The sequence below is a fragment of the Canis lupus genome, chromosome 12, assembly GCF_003254725.2.
Source record: "Canis lupus dingo isolate Sandy chromosome 12, ASM325472v2, whole genome shotgun sequence".
Classification (NCBI taxonomy): Eukaryota; Metazoa; Chordata; class Mammalia; order Carnivora; family Canidae; genus Canis; species Canis lupus.
In genome coordinates this window covers 2,947,148-2,960,080 of record NC_064254.1, presented here as the reverse complement: position 1 = coordinate 2,960,080, position 12,933 = coordinate 2,947,148, and the positions used below count along the sequence as shown (strand labels likewise).

The window sequence follows — 12,933 nt, the reverse complement described above, 5'->3', positions numbered from 1 at the left end:
TCACATTTTTCAGCCTGTTCTGGGTCCCATACCAACTTTTAAGGAAAATGCTTTGGGGAAAGCTATCAATCTTGGCCCTAGTTATAACTTCAAGTTCACTCATGTTCAGCCACCCATATTATTATCTCTGGTATAAAGAGATCTTTGTGAAACCTCTGCTGATGTATGAGACCTTCTCTTGACTTCACTTATGCCATTACATTAGCCTGTACTGCCCACTAATATGAACTTATCATACCACAGTGTTATTATTTGTCTAGCTTTGAAAGTAGCTGTGAACTTTTTGAGGTCAGAGTAAAAGGGTCTAGCATACTGCATTGCACTAAATGTTTGTAGAACAAACCATACAACCACCAAACATTATATGTAATACATGAAGTCAGGGAAGATTATAGGTAAAGATCATATGAACCAATCCCTTTAAAAATAAGACGACAGAGAACCAATTAGGAGATGCATACTACCCCACAAAAACAAAAACAAAAACAAAAACAGTTCACACTCTGAAAGATAAGGTAACTTACCTGAGATCATTCAGTGGCAAGTCAGGGCCTAGAATCTGGCCCACTGAAGTCCAGGACAGTGTTCTCTGCACCAGTGTGAAACCATCCCATTTTCCCCTCATCAATATAACCCTGCTGCATAAGTAACATATCCAAGTCTTTGCAACTCTGCTTTCGTGCTGTCTCTCCCACGTAAATTACTCAATCCAATCCACTGTCAGTTTAAATTTCAGGGCAAAGTTTATTTGAAGAAATTAAGTAACCTGTGACAGTCTCCCCATTCCAATATCTACTCTTCTATCTCTCTCAAACAAGGGCCTATCATGTGTAAGTGGGATGGATAAGGGGTATGGTCCTACTGTGCAGTTACTCTTCAGCCTTTCCTGTATGTGCTGTCTCAGTCTCTGACAACAGCCACTTGTTCAAAAACAGTGGTGCTACCCTGAGAGCATTTTAGGTCAGTGGCCATCTCCTGAGTTCTTTGGTCATATTCTAATCACCGTGATCAATATATGGGTGATCAGTGGTGGACAAAGGTAAACAAGAGGCACAGGCTATTTAGGGGATATCCTCTATTAAAAAGAGAGTTCTAATGACACATGGAACGCTCAATTTGTTAAAGTGCTCAACTACAATGTTAATAAAAGAAGTGTTGGGAAGGTGCAGAATGAGTTATGATCTGAGAGGCTTCTGGAAAGATCGAACAAAAGAAAGTACATAAAAAGAACTCTACCTAAATCATTTCAGCAATGACAAGGGAGAGGAGAGCATAGACCTTAATTGGTTTCTGAATTACTGGACCCTAGAATCAGACATCCCTAGAATAGAGACCAGCTCCTTCAACACCTCATGGAGACCAAGTGAAATGTTTATCATTACATCTTTTGTTCTAACTTTTCTCTCACCAAACTTCTAATCCGAAATCTGGTTTCCTGCACGAAAGGTCTGTTATGGGGCAAGTGATCAATTTACATATGCCCTGTAAACCACCCTCCTATGGGGTGGTTAGCAAAAAACTTGGTTATAAGAAATCTGAGATCCCAGAATCTGCCAGGTTGACATCCACACTTAAGAACCAGATGTCTGGAATATATCTATTTTCTTGGCATGATTACAAGATCCAGGAGCAGGGTGTGATGGTGGTGATGAAAAAGTATCCATCAGCAGCAGTGGCTCTCTTATCCTAGAAGTTCGTGTATGCCCTTGGCAGTCAGTTGTAAGTCCAGTGAGCAGTGGCCCAGCCCTTGGCCTTTGCATAGGTCCCGATGGCGAAGGAAACAGGCATGTACCCGAAACCGACGGCCACAATGGGGGCAGGCATGCAGGGCTCCAGCATGAGTCTTCATATGCTCTGTCAGATGGTGCTTCAGCTTGAAGCGCTTATTGCAGATGCCACAGCTAAAGGGCCGAAGGCTGAAGGTCAGCATGATATGCCTGTCACGCTTTGGCTTCACTGCAAACCGCTTTCCACACAAGCAACCAAAGCGTTTTCCATCTTCAGGGGGTATACCTCCTAACTTCACAGGCCCATGCACAGCCTGTCCTCCCCCTCCAGGCCACCCACCCCCTGACAAGATTTCATTCCCATGAAGATCAACTGGTTTCCAGGATGGACCTCCTCCTCCTCCATATGTTGCCCCTGCTCCTAAGGGTAACAAGAACCCTAGTTCTCCATTCCCTTTGGTGTCCCCTCCAGAAAACACTTTGGTCTCCTCCTTTGCTCCTCCAGACTGAGTTCCACCCCCTGGTATCTCTTCTTCAGGCTCAGAGGGTTCCTGCTTAATGTAGAAGACTTTGGGGGGTGGTGCAGTATGAAGGGCAGGAGGCTCAAGTGGGGCACTCTCGCAAGGAACCCTACAATATGTAGTGGATACAGGCAGTGGGTGGGATCCATGAGGGCAGGGAAACCCTCCTGATACCCTCTGAGGCTGAGGTGTCTGAGAAGGGGCTGCTGACCCCTGGTCCTCCTCCTCTTCTTCCTCAACTTTAATCTGTAACACATCTCCCAGTTCACTCCCCTCCCCTAAAACAGAGTTCTCCCTAGAGGTGGAGGAAGACTGCACTGGGGCCTGGAAAGAGGAAGAGCGAATGCACCAGCCTCCTGGAGAGGATGTGGTTGAAAGAAGAGTGTGGTAAGACGTCGCCCCACAGGTTGAAATTCCACCTGAGATTTCTAGTTCTCTAAGAATCTCTGAGCACTGATCTACTACTTGCCACATCTGGAGGCCACTGGCCACAAGGAGGTGGGCAGGCAGAGCATCCAGAGGCAGACGGAGGCGTCCTGAATAAATGAGCTGGAGCAGCCCCTCGAAGGCATCGGCTTCAATGACGCTGGGTAGAGTGAGACGTGGCGCATCCCCCAGCAGAAGTCTGTCGTGGAAGTAGGGAGAGGCAGCAGCCAACACTGCCTTGTGAGCTCTAAGTTCCCGGCCCTGCACCAACAGGGACACATCACAGAACTTTCCCTCTAGCCTGTGGCGGTTCAGGGCTTCCAGCAGCACCGAGCTATGCTGTGGGAACTCGATCTGGATTGTCCGTGGGGCTGGGTTGCGGGTCGGGGAGCAGGGTACGGGGGGCAAAGGCGTCGAGAGATCCATATGGCCTCCTCAGAGAGAGAAATCCCAGAGGGCGGAACACTGGAGATGAGGGGCTGGGGGCGCACCCCCGCGGGACGAAGGCTGCGGAGGAAAGGCACGCGGGTCACAGAAGCTCTGGGTAAGGGCAACAACACCCGCCTCCCCAACCCGGCAAAGTGGAAACTTTCCAGTGAGTGGTGGTTCCCGCAGATCAGGCCCGCACACTCCCCCACCAAGAAAAGAAAAACTAAAACACCACAACAAAAGACCAACCGGGGTTTCACTTCCAGGGCCTGCGGAGGAAGACGAGGAGATCCTTCCAGCCCCGGCCTGGCCTCGCCGGCCCCGGACGGCTCCTGCTCACGGCGCCCAGAGGGCCGGCTCCCGGGGAGCCGCACCAGCCAGCCGGGAGGCCCTTCCCGCCGCCACGCCCCCGCGGCTACACCGGCGGCACCGGGCCGGGGCGCCCAGGCAGCCACCGCTCAGTCCCGGGCCGGAAGCCACCGCCTTCGCGCCGGACGCCAACGCCAGGTGCGGGGGGCGGTGCCAGAGCCCCAGCCAATCGGAGGGCGGAGGGCTACGAGCCTCGCGTTGATTGGCTGCGCGGGCGAGAAGGCGGTGCCGGCGGGAGGTGTCTGACGCCCGGAGGAATCTGAGCTGGGCCTCGGGAGATGGTAGCCTGGAAGGAGGGGGCGACCCTTAAGCCCTGCGGATGATTAAACGTAGCGCCCGCTCCCTTCTAAGTGCTGAGAAGGCGAGATGAACTATTGTGTGGGCCAGGCATCGTCCACATCACCTTGTACCCTCCCCCAGCCCTACAAGGTAGGTGTTGCTCTGCTCAGTTTCCTCGGAGGAAACGGAGGCTGGCAAGTGACCGGCCTGGGATTGCAACTCAGATTTGTTCAGGGACCAAGTTCTTTGCTCCATTCCGTACGGGAGCATTTTAACCAGCCATTAAATCAACCTTATTTCTAGGTAATTACTAAATATAGTTGTGAGTGTGTGTAGATATATATACTTGGAATTCCTTGTCAGATAGTGTTCCTGCTCCCTGGCCTCTCTACTCATAGGGTTAAGTGGGGCAGTGGAGAGGGGAGAGCTGGATTGGGTAAGCTTAGCCAGGTCACAACCCCTGCTCAGAAACAGAATACATCTTATGGCCGGGTGGGAGAGTGCTATTCTGGAGGAGACTGTGGCATCATGCAGGGATATGGTTTCTCCCAGGCTGCCAGCTTCCTCTCAAAAAGCAGATCCTATCACCCTACTGAATAGGGTGATACGTCTGAATGTCCCAGCTTAGGAAAGTCAGCACAGCGAAAAAAGAACAATCTCCGTTTATTAAACATGATTTTTCTGTTTCACCACACACTCCAGAAAAAAAGGAAATGGGGCTGGGAGTGGAGAAAAAGGGATAGTGGTGGAGGACAGAGAAGGCTGGGAGTGGGGTGGGACAAGGTGGGGAGGGAGAACGAGAAAACAAAATAAAACAAGTAGGAAGAGCATCTTCCTACCTTTAGGGTGGTGGAGGGGGAGGGAAGCCTGGGGGAGGGAGGGGGCCAGGAAGCTCTATACAGAGGGGTTGCCCCCAGCCCACACACACACACCCCCAAATATGTACAGTACAAACCCCAGATAATTACAACAGCCAAAGAGAGGAGGAAAGGAGGTCCAGGGGGAGGGTCTGGGGTTGGGAAAGTAGGGAAAGGGCACAGGGATAAAATTTCACATATTTACAACTTTTATATAAGTATAAATTTGGCCCCGGCTGGGTGTATGTGTGTAGGGGGATGGGTCTGAAGGAGAACTGTTCATACAAAAGAAAGAAGGGTGAAGTCTGGAAAGAGTCTCAATACCAAACGCAAGAAAGGATGAGGGGGCAGGGCTGGGTAGGGGATAGCAGTCAGGGAAGAGGGGGTGCCAAGGAGGGGCTTCTCCCCTCCCATGACCTACCCACCCTAAACCCCATCCATCCTACCTCCCCTATCCCGCCAGAGAGCTATGTACAGAGAAACACCGAAAAATTGTGGAGCTGGCGGGAGGGAGGGAGGTGGAGGGAGATTGGGGAGGGGGGAGGATGAGAGGGAAGCCCAGCCCTGTCCTACCTCCCCCGGGGGGGACAGAGTCATGGAAGGGGGCCCCCAACACCCCTCCTCCAACACAGGTCCCCCCACCCTGGGGGAGAGAGACATGGCTTTTCCTAGAGTAAGTTCCCCCCTCCCCCTGGGAGTAGAGACCAAGAAGAGAGAGGGGAGGGGCAAGGAGGGCTGTGTGTGTCCGGGTAGGGCAGATCACCTAGTCTGTCCTCCCTAACATACACACCCTCCTAGACCCTAACCCCTCACCCTAACCTCAATTCCACCCCACCCAACACACTGGGGGAGGGGGGGGCATAAGCCCCCTCACCCCGCTCTGGGACCAGCCAAGAGCAGATCAGGTGTGGGAGGAAGGGGAGACAACTCCCATTCCCCCCTTGCCGCCCCCTCCCTGCCCCGGTGGCCCCTCCACCCCATCTGGGTTCTGGGTGGGGAGGGAGTAAATTTAAGAGTAGTAGGAAGAGAAGGAGTTTGTGCGTGCTGAGCCCCCCCAGACGCTCCTGAGAAATCAAGGGGTAATAGGGCCCCCTCACCCGGGGTCCCCTCCCCATTACAAGGGGGACAGGGGAGGCCAAAATGGGGCGGTGGAGGGGAATTAGATTGTCAGCTCTGGTTACTGCTAAAAAATCACCCTGAAGTTGAAAGTTTGGAGGTGCCACACCCCCAGGGTGGGGGTGAGGGTCTGTCCCCCAGTGCTCAGGGGAACGATGAGGCAGAGGATGGGGATAGCACCCCGGACTGAAGGGGTCTGTGTGGGGTAGGTGGTGTCCTGGGGCAAGGGTCCCTGGGGGTCACAGGGGGCAGCACTCCAACAGGAAGGAAAAGGGGCAGCTAAGGGTCCCCACTCTTCCCCGCTGGAAATGGTGCAGTGGGGGTGGGGGATTGGTGCCCCCCAAGGAGGCATTCAGGGAGGCAATCCCACTGTCCCTTGGCAACATCCAGTCCTGGTGGTGGGTGCTGTTCCAGGGCAGGGTGCATGGGGAGGGAGGAGGAGGTCTGTGATGCTGGGTGGGCTAGTGGTCTGCGGTGTTTCGGAACTCGCCGTTCTCAGTGATCTGCAGCCGGGGTGGGGGGGGCGGTGCTGGGGGGGCCAGGCCGTTCCAAGGTGGGGCCAGCGTCACACGCGGGTTTGTTGGACCCAAGGGGGGAAGCTGCCTCTCCTGCAAGACACCAAAGAGGAGAGCGCGGACTTATTGAGACGCTTCGCGGGAGCCTGGGTGCCAGCTCCCCGAGCTGTGCCCCCCCAGTAGCCAACCCACTCCATAAACCGTGTCTCCCTCCCTGCCCCCAGGACAACCCCTCACCCCATCCTCCTATTTTGTTTCTCACCTGCAGAGGAAGTTACATCTTCTGGGATCAGGGAGAAGAGAATCTCACCCCCGACTCCTAACAGGCCTTCAACCCAGGGAGTCATACCAGGAAACCAGTTCAAATGAAACAAGTTCCTACCTCACCCCAACCTAACCCCTTGGATCTTCCCCTACCCAGCCTCCCTCCTCTTCTTAGATGGAACCCCCTCCCAGCCCACCCCCAATCCGAGGTAGGAACTTTGTGTTGAGGGAACAAGGGGAGGCAGTACAGCAAAACCTCATTAATCCAAACCCCTGCGGATTTGGACTTTTTTCATAATCTGAACAAAAACTGGGCTTGAGTTTTCCTTTAGCTCTGAAGAAAGGGTGTGCTAAGCAAATTAACAGTAGAAACGTGTCTGTAGGAGGGTACCAGCTAACAGGCTTTTGAATCTATCTATTCATTAACGCATGCTCCCTGAGGACCTCGAGTGGAAAAGCCTTGTTCATTGAGCCCCACTTACTGTATGTATTTTGAAGACATACATTTCATTAAATAGACACTGCCATTCAGTTTTGTCATTTGTTCAGAGCAGTCATCTTCTCCAATATACCAGTCCAAGTTAGAGAGGTTTAACTGTACTGGGGTGGTGGGGGGGAGGGGGGAAGGCAAGGGATTGGAGGAAGTGATGGGGGATGGTAAAAAATGTGGGAGGGCTGCCTCTCTCTGGGCAGAAATGACTAGGAGTGTCTGCAGAGGCACAGCGTGCCCCCATCCCTGTGTCCCCAGGAAGCAAAACTGCTTCATTCCTTTCCACCTCCATGTTCCTTTCAATCCCTCTCCCTGGGATCCCAGTTAGAGGGAGAGGGGTAGCAGACCCTACTCCCACCCCTGGACCAGCTCCTGCCTCCTGCCTCCTGCCCTCACATCTGGTTTCTGTTCCTATGCTGGGAGAGGAACCACACTGTGGTACTCCTGTATGACACTTCTGGTCACTCACTTGCCTTTTATTTAAGATACAGGCACAAAATTAACTTTTAAGCGAACGGTTACATTGCAGAGGGACCAGTGCTTAAAAGTGATTTAGAAAGTGTCCAGATTATTTCCCGGGCCATGGGGCATTTAGGCCCATTACATGTAACCATATCTCTGTAGGATACAAAAATATTCTAAGTAGAGGCCTCGAGATCAGCTCTCCCTTCCAAATCAAAGAACCCACCTCTCAGGTCACTGAAACCCCAGCCTTAAGCAAAGCCACCCTCTTAGCTTGCTGAGCATCTCACACACTTCTCCCAAGTCAGCGAGAGAGGAAATTATGTATGGTAGGGGATCCTGAGTATGGCAGGACAGCAAGGGAAGGAAACCTCAGATTCCCTTCTCTCTGCTTGTCTGCTGGCAACAGAACATAGGCATGCCCCCTACTCCCCCATGGACCCAAATTTAGAACGTAGATAAATTAGGGTGCCATTATTCATTTTACAAAAGAATTCACTGCAGGAGTCCTTTAAATGGTGAGGTCCCCTGGTGCCTTTTAGCATCTGTTTACAGATCACGAACTACTTTGACAAAGAGGCTGGGCAGGCAGAGTGTTAAAATTACAGTGTGAGGAGCCACTGCCCACTGCAGATCAATCCCACAGAAAGAAAGCCCCTCAGAAATGATGTCAGTGGCTGACAGGTTCCCATTTACTGGTTTGTAGGTAGGACTGCATCCTGCAAGGCCACTGGGTGGCGGGAGAGGAGGAGTGAGCTCCGCTGAGAAGAACAGAGTTTATTTAACATGCTGTTCCTGGCATCTCTGCCTCGGAATCCACATGGCTACTGAGCCCATGATCTTATCTAGGAAGACGGCTCACCCCACTTCCAACTCCCACGCCACATGGGCTGGTCTGCGTCCTGACATCTGCCGAGGCTCCTTTTTTTGTTCCTTGTTCCACTCACCCTGCCTAGTGTCCTGCCATCATGAAAAGCATTCTTTCCAGCCTCCCTCCCCCAAAGTCTTCCTGAGTTAGCTCCCCATTCCTAGTTCCTACCCAGTGGGGCCCAATAAGAGCTAAAGATGCCTTCGATCTCACCAATATAAGGGAGGAGGAAGAGAGAAACAGGTGAGGAGTGGGAGGAGGGGTGGAGAACTGAGATTAGGGAAAGAAGAGGAAACTCCCACTTACCTGCTGCAGTCAGCATAGCCCCTTTAGCCAGGGTCCCCCAACCCGTCATCACTGCCACCCCTTAACAAGCCCCACTCCCAACGTCCCAAACTCCCAAGGACGCTCTGGTGAAATGGGGGGTGACAGACATACACTGGAGAGGCACAGGCAGAGGATTGAGAGGAGGCTGGGCGGTGGGTTTTGTCAAAGAGAGATGTGGGGATGTGCTGGGCGTGTCCCAGGTAAAATGCTTGGTGTTGGCAAGGTGTCCCTGAACAGTTCCCGGAGCAGCAAGAAGTGCTCTCTCTGGGCAGTGGTTTGGGAGATGGGTCTGTGCAGGAGGTGTCAGGAGGGTAGGGTATGTGGAGGGCAGCAGTGAGGGGTGGGGTGGGGAAAGGCTCCAGAGAGTCAGAGGGGAGTGGGCTTCATGACCAACCTGCAGTGGTCCGGAGTCACCTCCCCCTGTGTCCTCCGCCCGTGGTCAAAGGAACCAGGAGAATTACCTGATGAGGAGCTGCAGGGGGAGAGAGTGGGGTCATGGGGTCAGGAGCCTTGGCAGTAGTGGTGGGGAAGCCTGGCGGTCAGAGCAGAGGAAGGAGCAGCATGGGTGGGAAAGTAGAATTGGGGAGAGCAAGGGGCAAGGGTGCAGGATAGAAGTTCTAAAAGCTGGCTGAGGACAGAGGGCGCTGGAGAGCTGGACAGGTTTAAGGACCAGAGGCCTTCACTGGGGTTAAATACTGAGGGAAGGCAAGCTTACAGGGTGGGGGTGGGGGGGGGCTTTCAAGAGCTGAAGAGTCAGAGGAGGAAGCTATTCGGGAGCTATCCAGGAGATAGGAAAATTGAGGAGGCAAGAGGTGATGGGGGCCATTTAGAACCTGGGAAGCTAGAACTCGTACTGCCCTGTGCTCTCTTCTAGCAAACTACAGCCTCTAGCCCCTGTAGCCCAAGAAGAGCTCAGAGGAGGCTGAATTCCCTGTGTGAACAGGAACAGGCACAGATGGGGCAGGGGTGCCAGGAACTGGGTGGGATCTGGGGGCAAAGAGACTGAGGTTCTGCTGGATGCTCCAAGACCCAGACAGGAGTGGGAAAGACAGAGTAGAAAGGCACAGGGGTGGGGCTAACACTGCTAGGAGTGACAAAGGCATAGACGATGGGATGAAGATGGGGTCACTGGGGGTGCTGCCAGGAGCAGCCAGTGGACAAATGGAGGACAGTGGGAGACAGATGGCAATGGGGCTGGGTGGCTGGTGCAGTGAGTGCACAAAGGACAGTGGGATGGATGGGGATGGGACACGGAGAAGATAAATGACATTGTAATTTCCACCTGAGCGTCGAGCAGCCTCTTCTTGGGTTCAGGCAGCGGCTCAGGCATGGCGGGGTGGTCCCGGCGCAGCTCCTCCTCCACCAGCATCAGCCTGAAGGGACGGGCTTCAGTGGGGTTAGTGGCGGGCACGGGCTCGGAGCCTGCCAGTGGAACTCCTGATCCTGGGGGAGCCCCTGCAGCTCTCTGGAAAAGCCTCAGGCGTCCTTCTCCTCTGCCCTCAGAATCCTTCTATTGTTATGACCCAAAGACTCCCTATACTAACCTTCCCCTCAGGGACCCTCACATCTCCCTGCTAAGGACAGCTTTCTGGGATTCAAAGACCTCTATCACCCAGATGCCCCCTTGGCCCTCCACCCTCCCATTCAGGACAGTGCCCTCCCACAGCCCCTCTGTGGCTGAAGGCCTCACTTCTACATCTCCCATTCCATCTCACTGAACCTAGGACACCACCAGTGCCACCCCTGGGATACCCCAAGACCAAGAGGGGTCTCTACAATCATCATTCCCAGCACCTCCGTGCCTTTGATGAAGATTCTCAAAACGATTTCCCATCAAGGATGTCAATTACAACAGGGTTTCAAAGTAAGTTTCAAGTCAAGCCTTTTTCTTCTAATTAATCTTAATCCAAACTACATTCAGAGTGGATCAAAATGGGACTGGCTCTAGTTAGAGTCCAGCCTGGAGTCCCACCACTTCTCAGGATAAGCTGACCGCCTTGCTGAGATACCTTCTTTGGAAGCCAGGCCTTGGCAGAGCAGTTGAAAATGTGCATATGCTAACAGAAGGGTCATTCGGTTTCTTTTACTTTTTTTTTTTTTTTTGGTCATTCAGTTTCTAAGAGAACATCTTTTCAGGGCTGGAGGGAGGGGCTACCCAGGATAGGAATGGCTAGGGGCTACTCTGGCTAGAGGTCTCTGCTTAGATTTGGGGAGAACATCACAGGCTGGATTGAGACTAACCAGTGGGGAGTCCAAGAATTTAAGAAGTTACTCTATCGGGAGAGAGATCAGGGTTCATTTATGCCCTGAGCGAGAAGTTTCTCCCCATTTGGTGATTGGTAGTGAGTGGCAATCTCTGGGAGCAGGTGGTGGGCTTTCCTCATGGTGTCCTGAGTTTGGGGCTGAAGGCTAGAGGGGGAACTTGCTGGCTCTCCTCAGCCTCAGGCTCTCCCTTGTGACCCCTCCCCAGGCCGCCCCTCACCTGCCAATGATGCTCTTGATCTGCGAATCCTTCTCCACCTGTTGCTGCCTTAGCCTCTTTTCGCTCTGCTCCAGTCGGGCCTGATACTGCATCAAGATTTTGCTGGTCTGCTCCTCCTGGGACAGCAGCCTCCGCTCATACTCTTCTAGCTTCCGGTTGGACATGTGTAGTCGCTCCTTCAGTGAATGGATCTCCTCCTCATACTCCTTCACCTGCCCGCCGGGCAAACGACCCCGCACTGTGAGGGGCGCCTCACCCTGACCCACCACCCCGTCTCCATTCTTGCCTACCAAGCAGCCACTGCATGGTAAGGGACAGATAACCCAGGTGCCTTCTGCAGTCCTTTCCCTGCCTGCTGATTATACCAGACATGGTGGCTTTTGAGAAGACCCTTCTATGGAGCTACCTAAGGCTCCTTTAAAATGGACCAAGATCATATGCTCCCATGCCCTGAGCAGTATATACCTGCCCGCACATGTAAATCTGGACACACAAGGACCCACACACAAACATATACAGACTCCCCTCCCACTCACCTTGAGTGATCCTACCTAGAAATGAAAGCTTAAGGTGACTCCTCAGTCCAACCAGAGCACATGGGGAGGGTGGGGAGACCCAGGAAGAAAAGACACTGGATAAGGAGAGGCTATGTGGGGTTCCAGGTCTGGGCTTTAAACAACTCCAGGCTGAGAATCTAAGACTGCCTCTGTTGATAATGATTCTGGAATTCTGGGGCTCGAAGGGCACAGAGGAGTCATTTTATCTGCCCTACTGGCTCTAGAGTCTAGAGCTGTGGTGCTATCCAATACAGTAGACACTAGCCATGTGTGGCTATTTAAAACGTAAATAAAATAAAATTTCCTTCCTCAGCTGCATCAACCACATGAGGCTGGTGACTGCCATACGGACGATGCAGATCATAGAACGTTTCTCATTACTGCAGAAAACTCTACTGGATGGTACTGTTCTAGAGCCTTCCTCAACAAAAATATCTCATCCAAGTCATAGTACAGAAAAAACGACTTGAGAGTATTTTCTCATTCTCCAAAGATGATACATACAGAACCAACCCCACTCTGGAAGCAAAGGAGAGATGTCATTTATTACCAAAGGTGGCTACCTTGGGCATTAGGGCTTAATTCTCTCATGGGACTTGCTATACCAAGTCCATCTAGACAGTCCCAACATTTTCCTCTGCTCAAAAACCACAGCTCCCAAGAAACCTCTCTCTGCTTCCCCGAGTTGGAGTCGTACAGTCTTTACGTTAACCTAATCCTACAGCCACCCTCTTCTTCAGAGCCCTTGGAGCAACAGCCTCTCCAAGGAGCACTGCTGAGCTATGTGTGTGTGCCCTGAGCTCTTGCTGTCTTTTGCTCTAGGCCACCACCAGCTGAGGATCTGGTCTTTCCACACGTGGGCCAACATATACCACTTTCCAACACCAACCCTCTATCATCTGTGCTGGTGGAACAATGCCTGGGTAAGCTGGACATGGTCTGTAGTACAACTGCAGCCCTCTGGCCCCCCACCCAATTTATCAGCTCACACTGCTGGCAGAGTAGCTAGCTGTCCCTTTCCTGAGTAGTCATAGGAATCGGGGCTTCTGTTCTCCCTGGGGAAGAACATGGAAATAAAATGGAAATAAGCTTTAACATAAAACGTTTCTCCGCAGTCTATGATGTGTATAAGCCACAAAATAAAGTTGGAAGTTGGCTTTCCGACAGACTGTGTACCCAGTGTCCCCTAATAGACTGGACACTTCTTAAGAAAGGAGATCAGGTCTTTGTCTCTTCTTTCCACT

At 52.5% G+C, this 12,933-nt stretch overlaps 2 protein-coding genes and 1 long non-coding RNA gene across 15 annotated transcripts in view; 1 reads left to right on the top strand and 2 right to left on the bottom strand.

Annotated features, from left to right (window-relative positions):
- Nucleotides 1–724: 724 nt before the first annotated feature.
- On the bottom strand, nt 725–3,590 carry ZBTB9 (zinc finger and BTB domain containing 9). The gene is given in 3 exon segments (XM_025418444.3): nt 725–1,746; nt 1,748–3,181; nt 3,353–3,590. Coding segments are annotated over 2 exon segments (1,386 nt in total). The 5' UTR covers nt 3,101–3,181; nt 3,353–3,590; the 3' UTR covers nt 725–1,713.
- Nucleotides 3,591–3,677: 87 nt separating this feature from the next.
- LOC112641416 (uncharacterized) lies at nt 3,678–12,791 on the top strand. Of its 2 annotated transcripts, XR_003124621.3 has the most exons (4): nt 3,678–3,901; nt 10,375–10,514; nt 11,121–11,439; nt 12,003–12,791. It is a non-coding gene; the product is annotated as an uncharacterized LOC112641416 (long non-coding RNA). The 2 variants fall into 2 exon arrangements; XR_003124620.3 differs by having other exon boundaries at nt 11,121–12,791.
- The window catches only part of SYNGAP1 (synaptic Ras GTPase activating protein 1), a 33,602-nt gene continuing 25,066 nt past the window's right edge, over nt 4,398–12,933 (bottom strand). For 5 of the 12 annotated variants that reach the window (XM_049091998.1, XM_049092003.1, XM_049092002.1 and 2 more), the window contains 3 exons: nt 11,133–11,344; nt 9,931–10,023; nt 4,398–6,333 (listed from right to left, as the gene is read on the bottom strand). In XM_049091998.1, the coding sequence (XP_048947955.1) occupies nt 6,186–6,333; nt 9,931–10,023; nt 11,133–11,344 (453 nt within the window). In that variant the 3' untranslated portion in view covers nt 4,398–6,185. Of the gene's footprint in view, nt 6,334–9,044; nt 9,123–9,930; nt 10,037–11,132; nt 11,345–12,933 lie in introns of all 12 variants that reach the window. The other 7 variants (XM_049091997.1, XM_049091999.1, XM_025418423.3 and 4 more) reach the window with 5 other exon arrangements.